Source organism: Pristis pectinata, chromosome 6 (genome assembly GCF_009764475.1).
Source record: "Pristis pectinata isolate sPriPec2 chromosome 6, sPriPec2.1.pri, whole genome shotgun sequence".
NCBI classification, from domain to species: domain Eukaryota; kingdom Metazoa; phylum Chordata; class Chondrichthyes; order Rhinopristiformes; family Pristidae; genus Pristis; species Pristis pectinata.
In genome coordinates this window covers 100,805,541-100,830,632 of record NC_067410.1, presented here as the reverse complement: position 1 = coordinate 100,830,632, position 25,092 = coordinate 100,805,541, and the positions used below count along the sequence as shown (strand labels likewise).

General features: G+C 41.5%; 1 protein-coding gene across 1 annotated transcript in view; it reads left to right on the top strand.

The window, feature by feature from the left end:
- Positions 1 to 25,092, top strand: part of plod2 (procollagen-lysine, 2-oxoglutarate 5-dioxygenase 2) — a 122,054-nt gene that overhangs the window by 25,776 nt on the left and 71,186 nt on the right. Inside the window, 2 exon segments of the mRNA XM_052017689.1 lie at positions 11,790 to 11,881; positions 14,306 to 14,442. Of these exon segments, the coding sequence (XP_051873649.1) occupies positions 11,790 to 11,881; positions 14,306 to 14,442 (229 nt within the window).

Below are 25,092 nucleotides of genomic sequence, written 5' to 3'. Positions count from 1 at the left end.
GTTGCAGGGTGTTGGTTAGGATAATTGGAAGGACACTCCATTCGCCTTCAAATTGTGGCCTGGCATGATTTACAAAAAGCCAACGCCTGGCTGGCCTGTTTAAGAGAAAACTCTTAGCCAGAAGATTACTCTTTGAACACCATGGCATTTCGTCTGTTCCGTGCTTGCTTGCGTGGATGACAGGATATTCATTCTGAAGGCCAATGGTTTGTTTCAGGAGAGGCAGTGACAGTAGGAGAATATATTATCAGAAAGCAGTCATCATATTTCTTGCTGTTAATGTGAATTAGATGGATCATTTTATTCTTGGCAGCATCTGCAGTCCTCGTCTAGCTGAGTTACTCAATAAAATCAAATAACTAAATTATATTTAAGGTGTGCGATCTTAATGGTGTTTGTGCAGAATTCATATTTGTTCCAGATTTGAAAGTTTGTAAATGTCAAGACTGGACTAAAGCAGATTGTTGATTTTTTTTTACCCATTCACACTGACTCCTTTGGCCGCAAGTTAAGGGGGAGAAGAGGGAAGCAGGATCCAACAATGGACAGACCACCTCTTGGACTCTTGCCCAAATGGAAAATCTTTGCTTGTGTGTATAGAAATCCATTCAGCTATCGAGTGCACTATGGCTTAAGCAATTGCCTGTGTTTATGGTTGTAATGATGGTGTAACTGTCAACATTTGCTAATGTTGCCTTGTGAAACTGACAGTAGATTTTGGACAGTGGCTCCTATGCATATTCTGCCCCTTTATGTCCTTCTCCAGCATAATCAACCAAATAAATTTTAGGGTTATTCTTGCTGTAAGCATCTTATTGCTTAAGATCTAAACAATGTTTTAATGGCATACCAAGCCAAAGTTACTCCTTGGAAACTCAAGTGGACCTAAATAAAAATGCATGTGGATTGTAATTCCATGTAAATATTTGAAGATGCATTGTAATGTTTGTAGTTATCTCAAATGCTTCCTTAATTTTATGTGCATTTTCCAATCTTTATGTAACAAGTTTAAAATGTTACTTATTTCTTCCTGGTTTTCAGTCTCCGAATCCTTCACTGTTTTTGGCTATGGTGGAACTGTCCTGCCGTGGAGTAGGATGTATGCAGCGACTGTAATGCTGGATGAGAGACACCTTTGTTGCTCGATGGTGAAGTCCTTTTGACTTTTGACAGCTGATGTTAGAGAAGCGGGAGTCTCTGCTTGGAGCTTCTCTTGAGGTTCCCAGTGAGCTCCATTGTTTTACCAGTGAGCACTGTATCCAGGCTATTGTCCTTTGGACTCCAGTCACTCAGTGGTGATGCTATGGAGTCAGTCTTGGATATTGAAGTCCTCCACCCAGATTACATTGTGTGCCTTACTTTTCACTGCTTTCTCTGACTGTTGTTCAACAGGGAGGAGCACTGATCGATCAGCTGTGTAAAGACTATACCTGGTAATCAGAAGGAGATTACCTTTGGCTATGTTTGTTCAGATGCTATGAGATTTCATAGGATCTGGAGTCAGTGCTGGGGGGTCCAAGGGTTACTCCTTTTACCTACGTACCCCCTCTGGTGGAGCTGTCCAGCCATGGAGTAGGTTGCATCCAGCGATTATAGTGGAGGGATCTGGCACATTGTCTGTATGTTAAGATTCTGTCATCACGACTGTTGGGCTGTTGCTTGACCAGTCTGTGGGACACCTCTCCCAATTTAGCACAAATCCCTAGGTGTTTGTGAGGAGGAATTTGCAAGGCCGACTGGGCTGACAACGACTGCCGTGTCTGAATTCAGTGCCAAGGTCATTGCTAGATGGGCTGTCCAGTCTCATCTTTTTTTTTGTTTTGGCTTTTGTAGTTTTGATACAACTGAGTGTTTTAATTTATTTTCGATGATCTATGCTTTGTTACCAAGGCCAGCAGTTATTTCCATGATCATCTGCTTAAATTCTATCACCTAGTGTACATACAGTACATGTGCTACCAGACAATTGAATTCCTGAGTAACTTGTGTCGTTTGAGAAACTTCTCTTCACTTCTTCACTTTTGGCGCCCCAGCCATTTCTCCATGTAGTCACATTCACCTTCATTTCATCTTTACCGTTATCTGTATCTTGGTTTTGAAAGTTGATGTCTTAGCAAGTGCTTTGAGTTCAAATACAAGTTTTCACTGGGTAATTGTCATGGATGTATATCATAAAGTAGCTAAATAGGAAATAATTTTTGGAACAAAAAAGCACCAAAGTTTTTTGATCATATTTCTCCTTAATAAAATTGATCTGTGTGAGGAGATAAATCCTGACATGGTCTTAAGAAATGGGAGAGTTTCTGATTGATGAAAGGGTGCTAACCATTAGTTAAGGACACAAAGGAAGCCAGCATTTAAATAGGTACATTCCATAATCATGAAAGTTGCAGGAGGAAATTGCGGAATCTCTAGAGACGATAATTTTTCTCAAATGAGCAAAGAGTGCCAATATAGTAACCTATTTTTGAACATGGAGACACAGTTAATCTGAGTAATTGCAGGCCAGTTATCTAAATGTATAGGAAATGCTTTAGAGTGTCTTTAATTGGAGATTCAGCTTCAAGCTGAAGAGAAAATGGGTGCAGTCAGCAGGGATTTCAAAAGTAGTCTTGGAGTAAAGAATGGAGCAGGGGTGATGTGGTGACTGGTGTATGTATGAGCTGTGATGAGGTTCCACACATGATCTCTTTGGGAAAGGGGACAGGATTAGAAGGATGATAACAATCTTGATCCAACAAATTAGTTATAAGTGAGGAAGGAAAGGGTGGGAATCCAGCACAGTTTGTTGAGTGATATGACGTAAGCCACAGCGTCTAGTTCTGGGGCTACTTGTGTGTTATCACTGATTTGCATTTGGTCTTTTAAAATTTAGAGATAAGATACAAGGTGCAGTTAGTTCTGTGGAAAACCCAAGAAAATGGCAGAGGAATTTGGATAAGGTAGATGGGCGCTTTGGGCAGTGTCTGAGAGAATTCCATTTCAGCAGATGTAAAGTGTGCACTCGACGGAGGGAAACTCGAGGCGGAAGGGAGCTGAGGATTTGGGTTCATGCCACATTAAAAATCTTCACGATTTGAACTGTTTTTAATATAACAAAACAACATTTTTGTGGAATTTTAGGTTATCCTACATAAAAATCATAAGGTAATAATGTTAGCAATTGATACTCTGGTCCTTGCTCATCTATGATGACTCCTAGTTTGTTTGGTTTACAGGTTCCACTGTCTTTCTACCCAGAAAATCTTGTTGCCAATCCCTCATTGGCTTTCTCTCTTTACTCTTTCACTCCTTTTCGCTTCCCCTCCTTCAACCATTCCCGAGGTGTTTATTTTATAACCTGAATATTGTTTAAGATATTTATTTATTAGTCACATGTACATCGAAACATAGTGAATTGCAACTTTTTACATTACTGAGAATGTGCTGAGGGTAGCCTGCAAGTGTCACCACTCTTCCGGCGCTACAGCTCCTAACTTGTACGTCTTTGGAATGTGGGAGGAAACCGGAGCACCTGGAGGAAACCCACGCAGACACAGGGGAGAACGTACAAACACCTTACAGACAAGGGTGGGAAGTGAACCCAGGTTGCTGGCACTGTAATAGTGTTACGCTAACCGCTACACCACTGTGCGTTTATCGGTCAAAAACAAAAGTAGTGACAGCCAACTGTTGTTTGTCAGTCAGTGGGTACAAGTTACCACATCGTCCAGTGTTACTTGTATTTCCACATTTAGCTGACTGCAATTGAACCCTTCACCACTCACTTGTTTTTTTTTCATAAATAATCTGCTTTTACTGACTCTTGGAAAATGTTAGTTAGCTTGGTTTCTAAATAAAATAAACTGGGACCCATTTTAGCAGCAGTGGGATAATTTCTTGAGTGTAAGCGAACTATAATTTAAGTAGCTTTTAATTTAGATTTTCTTCCTGAAGTAGAGGATGTGGCAATACATCAGCTGAAAGATCTTTTGTTTTGTGGAGGGAACTGGAGCTGCTCATGGTTGGCTGTGGAGTTCCCACATTGTGCCTAGTCTGCAAAATTGCTCCTTCCTCCCTCTCATTTGATGTTAAACATTTACTTGCATTAAATGGTTCAATAGAGATTGATATTCCTTACTAAATCACTATGACCTTCACCCTTGGGTTGATGAGTGTTGTTGATGTGAAGTTCAGCTTTTAGAATCATCACTGCACATCTTCCTTCATTTGGAGCAATAGGATGGAGCCTAGGAGAGCTCATCTTGCCCCAGGCACATTGAAATGATGAGCAGTTTTTGCATCCTGCCCAAGACTTGATTGCAGCAGTTTTGTTTGCTTTGCTGCCAAAAGCACACAGGTCATTGAAACGTGCATAGACTATTCGGCACTTCGATATTCAAAAGATCATGGCAGATTACAGAAGTCAGAACCCTGTTTCTGCTTTCTTCCCTATCCCTTGATGTCAGAGGGAGAGTGACTAAACTGTCAAAGTTGATAAAACTCTGAATATCTTTACAGTAAAATTAAAACTCACTTTCTATTTAGAAGGGCAGTAACACCAACTTTTCCCCATCTCTCTATAACATTTATTTTTGTTCTGTTAAAATACCTCCTCTCCTAATTTCTTATTATTTAGAAATCTAATATTTAGAAATTCATTAAAGCAATGAAGGCAACAAAAATGGACATTTTTAAGTTGCAGAGTGTTCTCTATACTTCTATTTTTTTTCCCCTGTCCTTTCCTCCAACTTTAGTTTTCCAATTTATCATCTTTTGTTCAACAGTTCAGTTTGATTGATAGTCCCTGGAAGCTTTATTTGGTTGACCTTTTGGGAAGGCACTTGTGCTCTTTTGAAATTGCCTGAATGCACCTCATACAGCTGAGACAACAAACCTGATGGAGGTCAACAGCAACCCAGACCTCTGGTTAAACCATGCGTCCCTCAATATCATGCTGGGGGTGGTTAAAGGAACTCTCTGTTGTTCTATAATTGTCTTCATTTTCCTCCTCTTCGGATTATGGATTGGAACCTTTCAGTAGTCTAGGTCTCATTACACTAAAGTCACATCACACAAACCTGTGTTTTTTGCCCAGATTTGATGGTGAAAGATGGAAACTGGTGTGTATGTTGGTGCGTGACGAAAGGAAGGACTCTGCAGGAAAGTCAGCCCTGCTGAACACATACTTGGGCAGGTCTGCTGTTCCATCAGGCTTCTTTTCACTGAACACCGGTAACTGTGGTCTGTCTGAAAAGTATGTTTGTTTACTTGGTGCAAGGAAGAAAATGGACCACTGTCTGGAATTGAAACTCTCCTCAATGGGCCATTTGTAACCAGTCCGGAGGAAGTGAAATGTTGGCAGACTGCTGCTGTGCAGTTTATCTTTAGCAGGTAGTGAAAGCATTTTGGTTTCCAAAAAAAAATCTAGAGAAAACTAAAAGCTTTTTGACACAATTTCAAAAAATCAATTAACTAACTCATCCTCATTTTCTCTTTAGGGCAACAATACCCAAATTATTTTGGACTGACTTTCCACAAACTCGTATAGCGGCTAGAAATGTCTTAGATTGTAGAAAAGTCACTGTATAAGGAATAAAAGCTGCTGGTGGGTCTAATGCATGTCACCTTCCTGTCAAATTCAGCACCAGGGTGTAAAATGTGGTGCATACCAGTACTAAGGAGGTATTTTATTAGCTGCTGCTGCAGAGAGGGGAAAACTTCAATGCTAAAAAGGTTGTGACCACCAACAGCGAGACACATTTCAAAGTAATTTATGCTGTTCTATTGCAACCTTTGGCCCAAAATAATGTTCAGTGAAGTTTTTTTAATAAAGCAGTCTACCCTGTTACAACATGGCTGTTGTAATAAGCATGTTGGTTGAAAAGTTGAGTTAATCAGAAATAAATATGATTGATAAAAATGTACTGCACAATGTTAAAAGTCAGTATATTTTTAAAGGATGTGCTGGTATTGATAAAATTCAGCAATCCAAAAATGAAATTTTGTTTTTAAATAATATACAGAAAAGTGACATGGTTGAATCTCTGCACTGGTATTTTCAAAATAGTTGCACAAAGATTTTTTTGCAGATCAGGTCAGTTGATACTTGTATACAAAAGTTGTACTGTTTATGTAATGATCCCTCAGCCTGTGCAGAGGTATGACTGGTGTGTTGAGCAGAACCCTTGTTTCTTTCTCTTCCCTTTTACTGTTTTATTATGCTTGACCATGATCAAATTTTTCTCCCTCACTTTCCAGGTGAGTAATGTCACTACTTGGGAATAGCATCCCAAGTCAGCATTAGAAGATGCTCATGGTCACTGCCAAGTAAAACACTGGAGGGGTTCAAGTATGTAATTTCCCAAAATGGCTTGGCTAAAGCCTCATATAAAGGAGCAATAGCGTTTTGCTTTTTATAAAGCTGGCCATAACTGTTCAGTAAAAGAGTAATGATCAATTAGTTTAGAACATAGTGCATCCCTTGGGGCACGATTCAAGCACTGTGTCAATTTTAGGCACCTAATTATAGGAAGAACATTAAAGCATTGAGAGGAGAATGACCAGGATGAAAGATGGGGAAGTAGTTATGAGGCACTGCTTAAGATACTGAATTATTTCCACTGCATCCATAAAAGAAAAGACATAATTGAAGATTTGAAAACTATGAAGGCTTTTTACTTGGGAAATGGGGGGGAAATTGTTTCATCTAGTATGTCTAAATAAATCAATTTAAAATAACTGAGAAAAGATTTAAGTTTCACTGAAAATCAAACAGACTGCAGACACTGGAAATCTGAACTAATGTGAGTACTGATGAAGGGTCTCAGAGCTGAAATGTTAACACTGCTTTTCTTTCCATGGATGCTGCCTGACCTGCTGAGTTTTTCCAGCAATTTTTGTTATAATTGTTGTTATTTAAAGAAGTTTTGTTGCATGGTACGTTATTGGACCATTGAATTCTTGGCCCCTGGAAGTGGCAAAGATCGCTGTACCTTTTGCAGAAGAAATGATGCCCAGCAATGCAGTCAGGGCAAGGCTTCGGATGGTTCTGAAGTCGGCTAGCATCAACGTAATGGGCTGAAAGGCACCAGCTATGCAACAAGTCTCTGGTTGAATGCTTCATAATCCATAATAGTATGGATCGATTTAGACCAAACTTTACTGTACAAAGTCTTCACAGAAGCTTTTAATTTAAATGTTTGTCTAAATCATTTCTGATTCCTGCAAAAGGCTTTTGTGAATACAGGCAGTTTTGGTGGGCATTGTTTTATTAAAAATATACTGTACATTGAATAATGTAAAGGCACAGAGAGAGTGTTTTCTTTTGGTCTCTGCTGGATTTGAGCTAACTTGTTGAAACAGTAAGCTAAGATATCTTTATTAGTCACATGTACATCGAAACAATAGTACTACAACTCACTTTTACCAGAGATTCCTTTGAATTTAATCTGCTCTGCAGTGGGATAAGAGACTTCATTGCCCATTGTGCATTTAAACTTGGTTCATTTTGTTCCCATTTTTCTTCTCCAGACTCTTTTTGCTGCTCTATAAAACCACTGAATCAGGCAGGAAGTCCTCAGATAAGATGTGACTTTATTAGTCACATGTACATCGAAACACACAGTGAAATGCAACTTTTTGTAGAGAATATTCCGGGGGCAGCATTCAAGTGTCACCATGTTTCCGGCGGCAAAATAACATACCCACAACTCCTAACCGGTACGTCTTTGGAATGTGGGAGGAAACCCATGCAGACGCAGGGAGAACATACAAACTCCTTACAGACAGCGGCTGGAATTGAACCTGGGTTGCTGGCACTGTAATAGCGTTATGCTAACCGCTACACTACCGTGCCAAATACATATGACCAGAAAGCCATCATCCATCACGTTGAGTAAATACCAAGAAATGCAACTTTCACAGATACCTGAAGAAGTTTTTCAAAAGTAAAATACTGCAGATGCTTTAAATCCAAACTAAGAGCAGAAAATACGTGCAGGTCATACGGCATCCGTGGAGAGAGAAACAGGGTTAACATTGCAGTCCAGTGTCACTTGTTATCTCCACAGATACTGCACAATCTACTATTTCCACCATTTTCTGAGTCATTTAGCTGCCTACATTATAAATAAGTAGGTAACAGCTGCTTTTGATCTCTGGGTAAGTGGTTCATCCTGAAGCAACAAGTCAGCTGGCATTCAGGGAGGTCAGAACTGTAGAACATCTGCAAATCCTGGCCCTAACCCCAATCTCTTTTTTTTCTCTTTCCCTCCTTCCTCCCCCAACCCCCCCCCCCCCACCCAACCTTAATCCTTTCCAGACACATGTCCATGGTCCTCAATGTTCCAGACACATGTCCATGCTCCCCATCACTCCCATCTTCTTGGACCAACGCTTACATTCTGGGGTTCTGCAGTGCTCACGGTGGCTTAAACTTCCATCACTAATCTGTGCATATCATTCCCATGATGCAGTCTCTGTTAATGAGGTCAGAGGTCCAGCCTCCAAGGTCTCTCTGACCTTATTATCTGAGGTCCAAATAACAACCCAATGCAGACTGAGCTCCCAAATTTGTATATTTGTGTGTTTTGATGTGTTAGTCATTTGTACACTTGATAACTCACTCTAAAACAGCCCACTGATGATATTAGTGTTATAGGATTGCTTTGTTTCGAGGTGATGGAAGAAATTGCTTGCAGGAGCGAGTAGCGAAGCAGTGTGGTAAAAGTAAGGAATGTGAAAGCTGTGTTTAGACAATTTATCAAAAGCAAAGATGCATTCTCCAGCACAAAATGAAGTTAGCAAGTACAAGATGGCTTGAAAGATGAGCATCTCAAGATGATGGGCACATTGGTTTCACCCTTTGTTGGCTTTAAATCACATAGAGTTTTTTTTGTGCAATCCTGTCGTTAAATATATCAATTAGATACTGCCTGCACGTTATACCAGCCAAATACTTTGCAGAATAAACTGTCAGCAATCTCTGCTAGGAAATGAGATTCACTTCTATCTTCCACAAGCCATGCTGTTTTTAAGCCCCACTGTCTTTCATTAATGACAGATCTCTGCAGCTTGTTTTCTGAAGCTACCATGGTCTTGATCTTGCAAAATCTCATTCAATTGGAAGAATTTGCCTCCTGGTTGTAAGCCCATAGCAAATAATATTTTCCTTTACAAATAAATTGTATAAAGGTTAAATGTACAATATTAAAGAGATTGTAAATCTGAAGTGGGGCAGTAATCCTTTACAAGAACAGGTTTGTCGGCAAAGCTCATCAGGTATGATGCTGCAGTAAAATGTTTGGTTTCTGGCAATGCAGTTTCAGTTTTAGTCTTGTAAAGCTTTGTGTCAGCACAGCCAATTGCTCAAGCAGGAATTGAAGCGACGTTTTGTTCAAACCAAGTTCCACGTTGCAGAAATACTCCTGCCTTGCTTTTCAGGCTACAGCTTTTAATGCATTGGGTATGAAATCTGGGAATAGTTTTAATGGAGATTCTCAAAGAAATTCTGATAAAACTTCATTTAGATTTATATTCATTCATATTTACAATGCAAAGATGACAATCCCTCTGTTTGAAGACCTGATCACTTTGTACATTTGCACCAATAGTACTAAGCAAAACAATGGATGAGTACTTTCACATCAAAGAGCAAAAGCTTAGAAGTTGCATCACCATAATGGAAATGTTTGAAGTTGTTGACTCGAGGTGCTGATTATGTAATGCATACAGTGTATCTGCCGGATTATCCAGGTTTAATGTCGTGGCAGATGGGGAAGTAAATTTAATCCATGTAATTTTAATGTTCACTATTATTAGTTTAATTATTATCTTTTGTAAATAACTGAGCTTTAAGTACCACATGGAATTACTGTCTTCCTGAGAGTACATCTGACTGATCTTTTAATTATATTATTACTAAAGATGAGACATGGTATAAAACCCATTAAATTGTGTTAAGACAATATACAAATAACACCATGGTGCACAACCTTCTAGTATTCCTCTCCTGCAAAATTACTGGTGATGATATTAGAGTATAACGTTCATAAAACTGCTAATTAAACAGGGATATAAACTGGTTTAACAAGTAGAGAAAGGGTTGTCATACAATCTATTATACCATTTACCCTGTGGTGGCACAAATAAAATGTTGATACATTAATTAAATTGGTAGAGAAGGGAAGGGATTTCTGTGTCTCTCTCTCAACCTCTGGATGTATTGCAGAACTTACTGCTCCAGTGCAGGAATCACGGCAGCCAGTTTGCATGTGGCAAGCTCCCACAAGCTGCAATGTGACAATGACCAAATAGTCTTTGTAATGTTGACTGAGGAATATCGATTGATCAGGACACCCATTTCTGTTTCTCAAAAAAAAGTTGTTTAACTTCTCATCCAGGAGATCACTCTCCTGACACAGCAGCACTCCCTCAGTGCCCAGATGTTCATACTCTTGTGCCCCAACTTTCTGACTCTTGAGGTGAGAATGGTGCATGGTCCATGTCTCGTTCTTGGAACTATTTATGTGAGCAATAGGCCACGCGCGAGTTTGTGTCAGCAAGATGTTACATTGTGCCACAATTGCTTCACCTTTTTTTTTGCATTTATTTTACAGCTTTCAAGTGTGGATTGTATTTTGGGAGGTTTTGTAACACCCAGATTAATCACATAACATTTTAAAAGAATAGTTTACGAATACAGCTAGCCTGCAGCTACCTCACAGCTCCAGTGAGCCCAGTTTAAATCCTGACCTTCACTGCTGTTTTTCTCTTTCCACACCTGACTTGCCGAATATTTCCAGCATTTTCTGTTTTTGTTTTAGATTCCCAGCATCTGCAGTTTTTTAAAATTTTAATATTTCACTCACTTGCTGTCTGTGTGGAGTTTACACATTCTCCCTCTGGTGTGAGTTTCCTCTCGGTGCTCCAGTTCCCTCCCACATCCCAAGGAAGTGCCTCCAGAGAAATGTGTGTCAAGGTGGCTGGTAACTCTCGGCCTGATCAGGGCCTGTGCAGTGACTGCCTTGGTATGAGGTGAGAAGAAGGTTTGAGTCTGTACTGTGGGGCTTCAGTGGACGAGGGAGGGTAGAATGAGGTTCACAGTCAGGGACCAGGCAATGGCCCAGGATTGGACTGTTATTATGGTAAGTTGTTGGTGGAGCAGGGAGTGGAAGGGGAGATCATTGGAGATCCAGGCATGGCTTGGAGATTGGGGCCTAAGCCTCGGGTAGGAGTGACGGCAACATCAAGAGTCTAGAGCAGTAGGGAATGGACCAGAAGGATGGAAGGGAAGTAAGGAGTTCAACTGACAGGGATTCCAGTCCTGCATTGTGCTGGAAGGACCTCGTTATCTTGTGAGTAACCAATGATGGACATGGTCATTCCTAGAGCAACACTGTCTTACATACCTGCCCCTTTCTCCACACCCCTAGATCTACAGTGAGGAATGTCTTCATTCCTTCCACCTTTGGCCTGGATATTGTATCTGGTTGAATTTTGAGAGTGACGTGAAACAATAGTGGAGCAGTTGTTTCTACATTCCCTCTGTGTGGGCCGTGGAGGGGGTGTGGGGAGAGAAGATTTCCAATTTCTTTACACTGCCTTTATGTGCTACCTTCTTGGATGAAATATTCCACCTGCAACAATGCATTTCGAGTGCTGAATACAAACAGATAGAAGCTGTCTACCCAAAATGTTGATTATTCTCACATGGCTGACTGGCTTGATCTTCAGTGGTTACATTTTCTGTTATTTTAAGTTGCTTGCTCTCCTGCTCTGTGTCACCTTCTTGAATTTCTTCATTTCAGAGAATCTCCTCGTGCTTACTGTAGCAACCAAAGAAACGGATGGCTTCAAACGCTTTATGCAGACCGCTGAGCATCTCAACTACACAGTTAAGGTAAGTCAGATTGAAGAAGCCTAAGAAAGTTGTAGAAAGTTAGGGATGAAATTAAAAGGGAAATTAAGAAAGGAAAAAGGACTTATGAAAAAGTACTGGTAGGTAAAATCAAAGAATATCTAAAGATACTTTAGAATTATAAAAAGGGCAAGAGGATATCTAAGGAAAGAGCAGGTCCTATTGGGAACTGAAAGGTAACCTGTGTGTGGGCAGAGTTCTTAATGAATATTTAATGGCTGTCTCAACAAAATGGGAGATGGTGCCAATGTTGTACTTTAAGGAAGAGAAATATTGGATGGTATATACATTGGGAAGGTGCAAGAGGTTTAGCATCATTGAAGGTAGATAAACAGTTGAAGCCTTTCCCATGCCATTTAAAACAAAAAGCATTCAGACCCTGACCATCATTTTCCAATCCTTCCTGGCTAGAGGAGTGGTGCTGAAGGATTAGGGATTGCTGAGATTGTACCAGTGACTGAAAGGGAGAAAGAGGGAAACTGAGTAATTATAGGCCAGTTAGTTTAACACAGGTGGGAAAATTTATTGGAATCAGTTTCAGGAACAGTTATAGATCTTCATTTAGAAAGACAGGTTAATCAATGACAATCAGCATGAGTTTACTAAGGGAAGGTCATGTCTAACTAATTTGATTGAATCTTTTGAGGAAGGGAGTCAATGAGAGAAATGTGATTGATATTGTCAACATGGATTTCAACGAGGCTTTTGATGGGCTCTTGCATCATAAAACCCAAAATCATGTAAAATCCAAGAGACAGTGGATCCAAAATTTGCTCAGTAGCAGAAAGTGAAGGGTAATGGATGAAAGTTGTTTTGTGACTGGAAGACAGTGTTTCTAGTGGGGTTCTACTGGGCTCAGTACTTGGTCCCTTGCTGTTGAAGGGCAACATTATTGATTCAGATTTAACTATAGGAAGTGTGACTGGGGAGTTTTTGGGTGATAAATAAATCAGCCTGTTGGTTGATAATGAGGTGGGAAGCTGTAGATTGCAGGATATCAATTGGGCAAGAAAGTGTCAAATGAAATTCAATCCAGGGAAGTGTGAGGTAAAGCAAGAGAATATACAATAAATGGAAAAATATGGAGAGGGGAACAGAGGAACCTGGGAGTGTATGTTGTTGGGCCCTTAAAGGTTGATCAAGTGGTTAAAAAGGCATGTGGGACTTTTTCCTTAATTAGCCAAAGCGTAGATGCAAGATTAGGGAGATTGTGCTAGAACTGTGTGCAGTACTAATTAGACTGCAGTTTGAATAATGCATGCAATCTTGGTCATAGAATCCTGGTTACAGAAAAAATTGTAATTGCAGAGGACAGGGTGCGGAGGGAGTTGATGGGGATGTTGCCAAAACTGGAAAATTTTGCCAGGAGGAAAGAGTGGATTCATTGGAGCAGAAGCAGCTGAGGGAAGACTTCATTGAAATGGGTCTTTCCTATTTATTCTATCTCCTTTGGCAGAAGGTTCAAAAATCAAGGGTATAGATTTCAAGTAGTTGGCGAGGGGATTAAAGGAGAGATGAGGAAAAATGCTGAAGAAGAGTCCTGACCTGAAACGTTGACCGCCTGCTTTTCTCCACGGATGCTGCCTGGCCTGCTGAGTTTCCCCAGCATCATCGTGTTTCTCATGAGGGAAAAATGCTTTTGCCTTGAGGTCATAGGGTCTGAAACTCTCCTTGAATGGTGGATAAATGCAGAACCCCTCACTATGTTTGACGAATACTTGGATGTGTACTTGGAGTCGTGACCTGCAGGGCCAGAATTTCAGTGTCCTCTTTCTATGATTGCACAAAGGCTTGGTCAGCCATGCCCTTTGAGCCGAGGAGGTCGGAAGGAGCTTGCTACCAAGGGAAGTGCTCAGCAAGTTCACAGATATGGTGCTACTGGCAACGTTGAGGCTTTCGCCTAACAGATCAGTGCCCCTCTTGGTTGGTGAGATAAGAAACTAGAAGGAGTCTGCAATCAGAATGGTAGGAATGGCCAGGAATAGAGTTGGATTCCTCAGTACTGTTATTGCCCCCTTTCCCTCTTTAGGATGTCACAGTGGTTTACCAGTTAGAGCTGTTCAGTCCTGATCTCTCTTGCCATCTGTGTGGAGTTTGCACATTCTCTTTTTGACACATTTCCTCTGGGTGCTTTGGTTTCCTCCCACATCCCAAAGATGTGCATGTTGGTGGGTTATTAGCAACTGTAAATTGCTTCTAGAGTGGATGGGTGTTGGGGGGAGGATGGCAAAGAATAAAATGGGATTAGTGTAGGAATTTATGTAAATGAGTACTTAATGATTAGCATAGACACGGTGGACTGAAAGAGGCCTTTCTATGATTCTATGACATCCCACCAGCCCTTTCCCAGAGTTTGGAAGATTAAAATCGAGGCCTTGTTTTCAATGGTTTCTTCCTTGTGCGTAGGTACTTGGTGCAGAGGAAGAGTGGCGTGGAGGAAATATACCACACTCGATTGGTGGGGGACAGAAAGTACGATTATTGAAGGAGGAGATGCAAAACCATGCAGATCGTGATGACCTCGTTATATTATTCACTGACAGGTACAATTAGCCTGTACCATTTTCTGGATGTTTCAAGTAACTGGAAAAGTACTTTGCTTTGTGGCATTCAGGCAGAAGGTTTGTGGAGCTGTGCTGTATTGAACCCAGATACTAGCTCAAATTGTTCTAGTCTGTGAGATTAGGAGCACTCCTATCACTGGGTCTGACCAATGGCTTGAAGCACATCAGAACTGTTCTACCTAATTGGCTAAGGTTTGACATAAATCTCCTGCTTCTGGCTACCTATCCAGCAAAAGAGGGAAATCTTCGACTCTACTGAATTGCCTGGTTTTAAAATACTTCTTAAACTAATTTTATTCTGACGAATACTTTCTGTGCCTTTATTTCTTTGGTATCATTGGACAACGCATTGGACAGTTTTTGAATCCTGAGTGCGTTCCTTCTAGTGCACTAATTAATGCCTTTGAACCAAATTTCCCTGCTATTTTAGAGTGATCCCTGGGATAATAACTCCCAGATGTTTTCAGTTTTGTTCCACTCTGCTTTTGCTGAGTAAAGTTCCTTTCTCTCGAATCTGCATTTAGTAAATGCATGCAGTAGGTGCACGTCTGTTGTAAATTGGCACAGAGCTTTGAACACCGTTCAAAAAAAAGTAAATGAATAAACTCCTCTAAATGCAAATCCTGCTGAACTACTCAGTTAACAGATGACTTGCTACACGTTGGAGAACAAATTCAACTTGACAAGGCAACTGAGATCACAGACACTTGACTTGGAAAGAGCGCACATTTGCCAATATAGTCCTGGAATCTATGTCTAAACATTGCAAATGATGTTTGTTTTCCTTTGTTTTGTAGTTCTGCACTGTGTTTGATTCTCATGCACTTTCATGTGCCTACTGTCACTTGAGAGGAAAGGTGCTATTGGAGTAGCCTAGGCGAGTAACTGCTGTGTATTTATTTTGCATCATCCACACTGCAGTGACTCGAAACTAAGGTGCATTAATCAATTATGTCAGTGTTCATTTCAGCCTGTTTGAAAATTAACTCCTGTCTCCAAATCCTAAGAAATTGCACTCATTTATTGTGTTGGATTGGCATGTCTCTCTTGGAGGTCACAGTACTGTTTTACCATTTAACCTTCAAGGGCACTCTGATTGGAGCATATAAGATACAAACCACTGGCACTCAGGTCTGTATTGATCAATGCAAAATATGAGGGCAGTTATCCTTGGGAAAATGAAAAAAATTCTGTACGTTTTCAAAAAAAAAGTGGAGCTTTAGATACTTAGTGCATGCTGTTTTCAATCAGCTTTGAACATACATTGCACAAATCTAAGTTTCCTTGGTGAATCTGCAGTTAAAAGCAATAACTCATGCAATACCGAACCACAAAAATAAAATAAATTGTGGGGTTGATTCTGAATCTGTGCAGAGTTATTTTCATAGTCAGCTAGCTGTACGAGCATTGCAATTGATTACATCCACCTGTGTAAGGGAAATAAGAAGTAGTTTCAGTTCTGAAGAGCTGCTCCATAAACTCTATTCTCTCTTCCCCCCCATTACTAGTACGTGTCAGCTTCTGCTGAGAGCATCACCACAATGTGTACCATAGTTGCAGATCTTCATTGTATATTCCTGGGATGTGGGTGTCATTAGCAAGGCCAACACGTAGTGCTGTCTCGGGTTGCTCTTGAGAAGGTGGTGGTGAGTTACCATCTTGAGCTACTTAGTCCTTTTGGTAAAGGTACACCCACAAGGCTGGAGCTTAGGGAGTTCCTAGATTTAGACTCAGCAACGATGAAGGACCAGCAATGTATTTCCAGGTCAGGATGGTGTATGATTTGGAAGTGAACCTGCAGATGATGCTGTGCCATCTGCCTCCTTCATTCTTGGTGGTTGGAGAAAAGGTTTTGAGAGGTGCTGTTGTCATTAACTAGTATATTTTTGAGATGGTCCACACTATCACCACTGATAGAGGGAATGAATATCCAGGGTAGAAGATGATGGTGCTAGTCAAGAAGGCTAGTTTGTCCTGGATGGTGTTAAGCTGCTGAGTTTTATTGGAACTGGACTCATCCAAGAAAATATTCCATCATGTCCTGATATGCCTTGTAACTGATAGAAAGGCTTTTGAGATTTAATCAATGAGTCACCTCCAGAGGATACCCAACTTTGGCCTGTTCTTGTAGCCATGCTATTTATGTGAGTGGACTATTTATGTTTCTGGTCAGTAGAAACAGTAAACTCATTGAATCACAAGAGTAGCTGACATGCATCTTGTTAAAGATGATCATTGCCTGGCACTTGCATAGCACTAATCTTTCTTGCCACTTAACAGACCATGCCTACATATTGTCTAGGTCTTGCTGTATGCAAGCCTGGGTTCATGGGTTTCTTCATCTTCTGAGGAGCTGTGATGGAGTTCGATATTGTGAAACTGCCCCATTTCTGACCTTATGATAAAGCAGCTGAAAATGGAGCAAAAAACAAACTGCTGGAGGTACTCAGCAGGTCAGGCAGCATCTGTGGAGGAATTGGACAGTCAACGTTTTAGGTCAAGACCCTTGAACCAGACTGCCCAGATCAAGAATTTGCAGCCTCTTGTGTCTCCCACTGAAAATGACTTGGCCTGGGACACTGCCCCAAGGAACTCATGCAGTGATGGCCAATGGGATGATTGATCTCCAACAACCACGACTATCTTTCGTGTGATTATATGACTCCAACCACATTCACTCGGTACTGATTTACTTCAGTCTTACCAAGGCACCTTGACGTCACATTTGGTCAAATGCTGCCTTGATGTCAAGGGCGTTCGTTCTCACCTTGCCTCTGAAAGATAGTTTTTTTTGTTCCTATTCAGAACAAGATTAAAAGGAGGCCTGGAGCCAAGTGTTCATGGCAAAATCTTAACTAATCATTGGTGATGAGATAATTGCTGACCAAGTACTATTAAATAAAAACGCAGAGATTCTGCAGATGCTGGAATCTGGAGCAACATGCACAAATGGTGGAGGAACTCAGCAGGTCAGGCAGCGTCTATGGAGAGAAATAAACCATTTCAGGTCAAGACACTTCATCAGGACTGGAAAGGAAGAGGGCAGAAGCCGAACTAAGGTCAGGGGAGGGGAAAGGAGCCTCAGGAATGAGGGAAGACAAAGGAGAGAAAAAAAGAGAAGGGGGAGGGGTTACTGGAAGTTAGAGAAATCAATGTTGGAGACCACCAAGCCAAAATATGAGGTGTTGTTCCTCCAACCCGCGTCTGGCCTCAATGCGACAGTGGAGGAGGCCATGGATAGACATGTCAGTATATGGCAGTGTGATTTGGAACTGAAATGGATGGCCACCGGGAAATCCTTGCTTTTGTGGCAGAGGAACTAAGGTGCTTGACGAACTCACCTTTCACCTCTCAGCTTCTTCTTCCCCTACCCCCCCAGTCCCACCCTCCTACCTTCCCCCCTCACCTGAACTCACCTATCACGTACCTGCATGTACTCCTCCCCCTCCCCTGACCTTCTTATCTGGCTTCTGCCTTTCCAGTCCTGATGAAGGGTCTCAGCTCGAAATGTCGACTGTTTATTTCTCTCCATAGATGCTGCCTGACCTGCTGAGTTCCTCCAGCATTTTGTGTGTGTTACTGTTAGACAACATTATCATCAATACCTTTCCTCACTTCACCAATGATTGAATACACTAATGGGCTGATAATTAATTGGATTCTCTGCCAACTGCTTCTGTAAGACACTGCTAGCACTGGATTGCTGTTTGAATGAACTCGATGCCAAGTTTTGAAACCTTACCACGTCGGGAGAAATAGGAATGTAATAAATATCAGAAATGCATAACTATACTTTTTTGAAGGTTTTCATTTAATTTGTAAGATCAACTTTCTTGTGGCAACTCTTTGCAAGCAGCTGTCTGTAGATCTATTTGTTACATTTATTAATTAACTGTTAACCATTGCATTATGTTCTTAATGAATATATTGATCCGGCCTCAACTAAGCTGCCTGACAGCATGTTATTCATTCTTTATCCTGAACCTGTATCCTCTTGTGTTGATATTTTGTCACATCTGAAAATCTGAATTAAGTTGGTCAGCATGGCAACTCAACAGTCCATGGTGTCAAATCTTCAGGCTGGGGGTGGGCGGGCAGGCAGGCAGAGATGTAAATGAGAAGATGGCAACATTAATTAAGGAGTTGCATTACTGCAGTAAGGAGGGAGTGTCCTAGAAGATTCTTTAGATGAGGCCATGTAGGTGGATCTTAGACACAAAAAAGGGAACGGTTGCTAGGAGTATTCTACAGGCCTTCAAACAGTCATTGGGAACGGATATGCAGGCAACTCACAAGTGCAAAAACAGTAGGGTAATGGTAGTAGGAATTTCAGCTTCCCCAATATTAACTGGGATTGCCTCAGTGTGAAAGGCATGGAGAGGTTGGACTTTTTCATGTGTGCGGGAGAGCTTTGTGAGCCAGTGGGTATGGAGCTAATCTTGGGGGAGGTAACTGGGCAAGTGGAGGAAGTGTCGTTTCTGAAATAATAACTATAATCAGTGGCCAGGGTAGGAAGGTTATGGTCTAATTTTAGAAAGCATTGGTTAGGTCACAACTGGAGTGCTGTTTGCAGTTTTGGTCACCATACTAGAGGAAGGTTGTGAATGCACCAAAGAGGGTGCAGAGGAAAGCTTCTCCTATGAGGAGAAACTGGATAAGCTGGTTTTGTTTTCCTTGGAGCAGACAAGTCTAAGTGTGAACCTGATTGAGAGAGAGAAAACTGAGGGGCACAGATAAGATTGATACTGAGAAACTTTCTCTCCTTTGCAGAGGTGTTTGTAACCAGGACACATGGTTAAGGCGAGGGATTTGAAGAACTTTTTCCACTCAGTGGTTGAAATCTGGAATGCACTCCCTGAGGGGCTGGTGGAAGCAGTGGCTATCAAAGTATTTAAGAATTATTTAGATGAGCATTTGAAACACCGTGGCATGGACAGCTAAACTGAGTACTGTTAAAAACAGGATTATTATAGAGAGGTACTTGATGGCCGACAGATACATTGGGTCAGGGAACTTGCTTTCGTGCTGTTCTGACTATGAAATTTCTTCTTTGTTCCTGTAAATCCCCACCTTTTCATTGTACCTCTTCTGGCCTCTAGAATCGGCCTCGATTTGGCTGCTCAACAGTTGCTATGTGTAAATCTTGAAACGCAATCATTTGTACTTAGCATCAGTGATTTGAAAAATGTTTATAAGGTAAAAGCACATTTCCAGGAATTTTTTGATTAAGTTATTCATTCCCTTCATTTTTCTGCTGATCTTTACAAAACGTGTGCCAGAAGATTAGTCATGCAGGAATTTTACATGATAATTTTCTGTTAATAATCCATTCCAGTTTGTTAATGTCTAGTTCAAAACCTAGAAGTAAATGTCTTGATTAATCTTTTCAGAAAGTAGAATTGGTTTTTCTCTACTGGAAATGATCAAAATGGCAATTTGGATTTAAAATATGTTTTCAAATTCCAAGAAGCTTTTTGACAGCCTACTTCAAGTTGTAAACTTCTTGAAAGCACAAAAAGGAACTTCATATGTACAAAAGTTATTGACAGTTTAATTAAGTGCAAGCTGGGTTATGGAGGTAAGATCCAAACTCTAGTCTTCACAAGATGATGATGTGGCCTATTTTACCTGCTTCTGACATGTCACTGTAGTGTCTGCTCTAATTACTGTGTGCAAGAGTATGTAATCACAGGGCTCACACCAGGGGAATCAGCAGTAAGTTGGCAGCAAGTTATCTGTCAGGGTCACACCACTCACTTGTTTCAAACCAATGCAGAAGAAGGGCAGTAAAAGGAGCATGTGAGAAATGTGAAACGTCACCCTGGTTTAATTTTAAAACGTAATATATGGAAACAAGGGAGAGCTATGCTTTTGGTCTGCTTGTAACTGATTGGTAATGCTTCATGCTGGTTCTGGCTTCAAAAGCAGGGCAGCATTCCAATCTCTAGCTGAGGTTTCTTTATTTGAACACAAATAGTCAACATTTTTGATTCCAGTTCCATCCAGAATCTGTTACCCAACTTGCCCTCTTCCTGTCCTGTCATTTCCAACTGAGGATGTAGTATCTAATTGTCATACCTGTACTGCTAAACTGGCTGAAATCAGTCCAGACTGCGGTCTGGCCAAGGATTTATTCTGGTTTACATGGCTCCCATCCATACCAGAGGGGACATTTACCCAATAAATCAGTGGGGAAGTTAAAAAATGTAATTTAAATATACATAAACTCCATCCAAATGTATGTTAAACTTCTATCAGATGATGCTGTCCTGGTTCTGCTGTCACACATTTACCTTGTTATCTATTTCTCTGATGCCTTGAAAGGAAGAGGTGATGGTTTGACTTCTCCCACTGTACAATAACTTTATTCCTTAACTTTGAGTTTATTTTTCCCCCCCATTCACCCCCTGCAACCCATCTCCAGGTAAAAGCGTACGTGTTGCCCTAATAGACCTGGATCTACTTTTCCAGATGAAATGATGCTATATTGTTAAACATTGGCTTAGCTCAGAGAAGAGCAATGTTGCACTCATTTCTAGGGAATTCTCAGTAGCCCTTGGGAAATTCAACTTCCGTCTCTTTGGCAGGACTTTTTTTTTGCATACTTTTGCCAGCAAACCCCCCACTCCTGAATGACAGCTGTACAACCATGTCCAGAATTCATCTCCAGCATTGTTTGCAACCACTCTGCTCTGGAAAAATTAACAGTTCTTATTTACTCTTAGAACAACCAGATTTCACTACTACTGAGTCCCCTGAATTCTTTGACCCCACTGAGATCCATGACCACAAATTAGCCTCAAGCCTGCACTCCTCTCCCAGGGAAGTCAGAGACTAATGTCTTTCTCAGCTTTCTAGACTTGGATTATACCTGCCTAATGCTGCTGATCCACAGTTTGCTGTTCCTGTTACATTAAGGAGGTCATCAAAACTCCATACTCAAGGAGAGCAGACTTCATCTGTTTTGCCTTCCACAGGAGCAGGCAGACACAGATATACACCACCTCACTGGTGGAATTTATCTTGCAATCTTATGGTTCCTGGTTCTGGAGCAATCTATTGCAATTTCCCATTATCTGGATTGCATACCATTGTTTGCAGATGATACCACCATTGTAGGCCGTATTTCAAACAACAATGAGTCGGAGTACAGGAAGGAGATAGAGAGCTTAGTGGCATGGTGTCATGCCAGCAACCTTTCCCTCAATGTCAACAAAACAAAGAGCTGGTCATTGACTTCAGGAAAGGGGGCGGTGTACATGCACCTGCCTACACCAATGGTGCTGAGGTCGAGAGGGTTGAGAGCTTCAAGTTCCTGGGAGTGAACATCACCTATAGCCTGTCCTGGTCAAATCACGTAGATGCCATGGCCAAGAAACCCTCACAGCAACCTCTACTTCCTCAGGAGGCTAAGAAATTCAGTATGTCCCCATTGACACTCATCAACTTTTATCAATGCACCATAGAAAGCATCCTATCTGGATGCATCACGGCTTGATATAGCAACTGCTCTGCCCAGGACTGCAGAGTGTTGTGGACACAGCCAACGCATCACGGAAAACCAGCCTCCCCTCCTTGGAACTCCGTCTTTACCTCTCGCTGCCTGGTGAAGCAGCCAGCCTAATCAAAGACCCCACCCACCCAGGTCATTCTCTCTCTTCTCTCCTCTTCCATCGGGTAGAAGATACAGGAGCCTGAGGGCACATATCACCAGGCTTCAGGACAGCTTCTATCACACTGCGATATAAAACTATTGAATGATTCCCTTAGACGATGAGATGGACTCTGACCTCACGATCTACCTTGTTGTGAACTTGCACCTTATTGCACTGCACTTTCTCTGCAGCTGTGACACTTTACTCTGTACTGTTATTGTTTTTACCTGTACTACCTCAATGCACTCTGTACTAACTCAATGTAACTGCAACTGTGTAATGAATTGACCTGTATGATCGGTATGCAAGACAAGTTTTTCACTGTAGCTCAGTACAAGTGACAATAATAAACCAATACCAATATATTACCAGGCTAGCACTCTGAGGCCTGAGCTAGTAATCCACAGTATTTGAGTTCAAATTTGCCAGTGAATTGAATTCTCATTGGAATGGAGAAATCTGAACATGAATAGTGGTGCCAGTTTGTGCTCATAAGATGACAGATTGTACATTTTTTTTGAAAAAATCCTGAGGAAGAAGTCCTACCCTTGCCCAGCCTGGGTTTCTTGTGACACTAGACTCTCAACAGTGTGATTAACTTAACTGTCTACTGAAGCTTCCAAGATGTTTTTGATACAAAGAGAATCGAGGGGATTTGGGGTTATGTAGGAAAGAGGTAGAAAATTAGCCATGGTTTCATTGCATGGTAGAACAGTAACTTGGGCGTTTCAAACAATTACGAAGATTAGAACAAGCTGCAGGTTTTTGAGGAAGAGGAGAAGCTGGAGGTGGATCATTATCAGTCAATCCATATCCACAAATGATTTTTTCTTCTCTTTTAGAAAGCTTCCATGAAACCTGATATTTTTATTTATAACATTGGTTTCCAGCCCTCCCTTTCAAGGTTGCTTCCGTTTGTTCAGTAATGTCTCGCACTCTCCCAGGAGTACAAACTCCTTTTAGCTATTGGACAGAGTATTTTTCTCCTTCCAATAGCATCCTTTCTCTGATTGAGCCTGAATGAGGTTATTTATTCCAGTCAACTAGCCTCCCAGAGCCAGTATTCAACTAGTACAGCAGCAAAATAGTGTGGGTGCTGGAGGTTTAAAGAAAATAGTGGAAGCCTTCTGCTGTTCAGCTCCAAACCTTTTTTTTGTTCCTTTTATATTTTCCATCTAAGCCTGTCATTCCTTGAGTTGCCCAGACATGGAGAAAATGAGCAACTGGTGTCTGCACAGTTAAACAAGTGTCTGCTGAGATTGCCAAAGAAAATGAGTTTGCGTAATGCCAAAGAATCCGAGGCTGTTTGGAAGTTTGTGGTGGCAAAAACTTGGAATAACGGGAGTTTTTTATTTGGCCTTTTCCATTGTACTTCACAAGATCACAAGACAAAGTAGCAGAAGTAGGCCATTGGGCCCATCGAGTCTGCTCCATGAGCTAAACTAAAACTATTCCTATCTAGCCCCAATTTCCGGCCTTATCCCCATATCCCTTGATACCTTGACTAATTAAATACCGATCAATCTCCTCCTTAAACACCCCCAATGACTGGGCCTCCACAGCTGTACGTGGCAAAGAATTCCATAATTTCACTACCCTCTGGCTAAAGAAATTTCTCCTCATTTCTGTTTTAAACTCGTACCCTCTAATTCTAAGACTGTGCCCTCCTGTCCTGGACTCACCCACCAAAGGAAACAGCTTAACCACATCTACTCTGTCCAGTCCTTTCAACATTCTAAATGTTTTCTATGAGGTCCCCTCTCATTCTTCTGTACTCCAGTGAGTACAGTCCAAGAGCCAACAAACGCTCATCATACGTAAGCCCTTTCATTCCAGGAATCATCCTCGGAAATCTCTTCTGAACCCTCTCCAACATCATTACATCCTTCCTGAGATACGGGGCCCAAAACTGCACACAGTATTCCAAATGAGGCCTCACCAGTGCTCCGTAGAGCCTCATCAATACTTCCCTACTTTTATACACTATACCTCTTGAAATGAATGCCAACATAGCATTCGCTTTCTTACCACCGATCCGGGTACTTATGGCAGTTGTGGATTTCTGAGAACAAGAGAAGTTGAACTTCCTGTTAATTGAGGAATTGGAATTACCCTCCACCCGTATAAGCTGCTGTTTTACTCTTGTCTTCATCCACTGAACGTACTGACGTCAGCCAGAATAGAGCAACACACAAAGTGCTGGAGGAACTCAGCAGGTCAGGCAGCATCAATGGAGGGAAATGGACAGTTGACATTTCAAGTTGAGACTCTTCATCTGGACTGACAGATAGAGGGGAGATGGCCAGTATAAAGGGGTGGAGCAAGAGAGGGGAGAGTGGGAATAGTGTCAGAAGCTGGGAGATGATGGGTGAAAGTGACAAAGGACTGAAGGTGATGGATTCTGATAGGAGAGGAAGATGAAGCATGGAATCAAGGGAGGGAGGTGGGGAACTAGTGGGAGGGGTGTGTGGGTGACGGCAGATGGAGAGGGGGAGGAAGGGAAAGAGAGATGGTGATAGGGCCAGGAGGAGAGAGAAAAGAGCAGAGGGGGAGCAGTTACCAGAAGTTGGAGAATTCATTGTTCGTGCCCAGGTTGTAGGCTGCCCAGAGGGGACATGAAGTGTCTCCACTTAGCCAGAATAGAGACCATCAGGTATCATAAACCTTGTCCAAGTACTAATTCTCATGATATTTTACATGTTGATGAATGCCACCATCCTCCTAGTTTGGTGGCGGAGGGGATTACGGTGGATGACCATTAGAATAGTGGCGCTCTGTATCTTTCTTTCCACCTTAGCAATGATGGGGAATGGGATCCCATACTGACCTTTCTTTACCCCCACCCCCTCCAATTCAGTTGCAATCCAGACTCAGTACCTGCGAGGATGATGGAAACAGAGTCAATCAGTGACTCCAAAAGAGAATTTGGGTAAGCAGTAAAGCGAGAGTAATTTGCAGGGACAGTGAGGAAGGA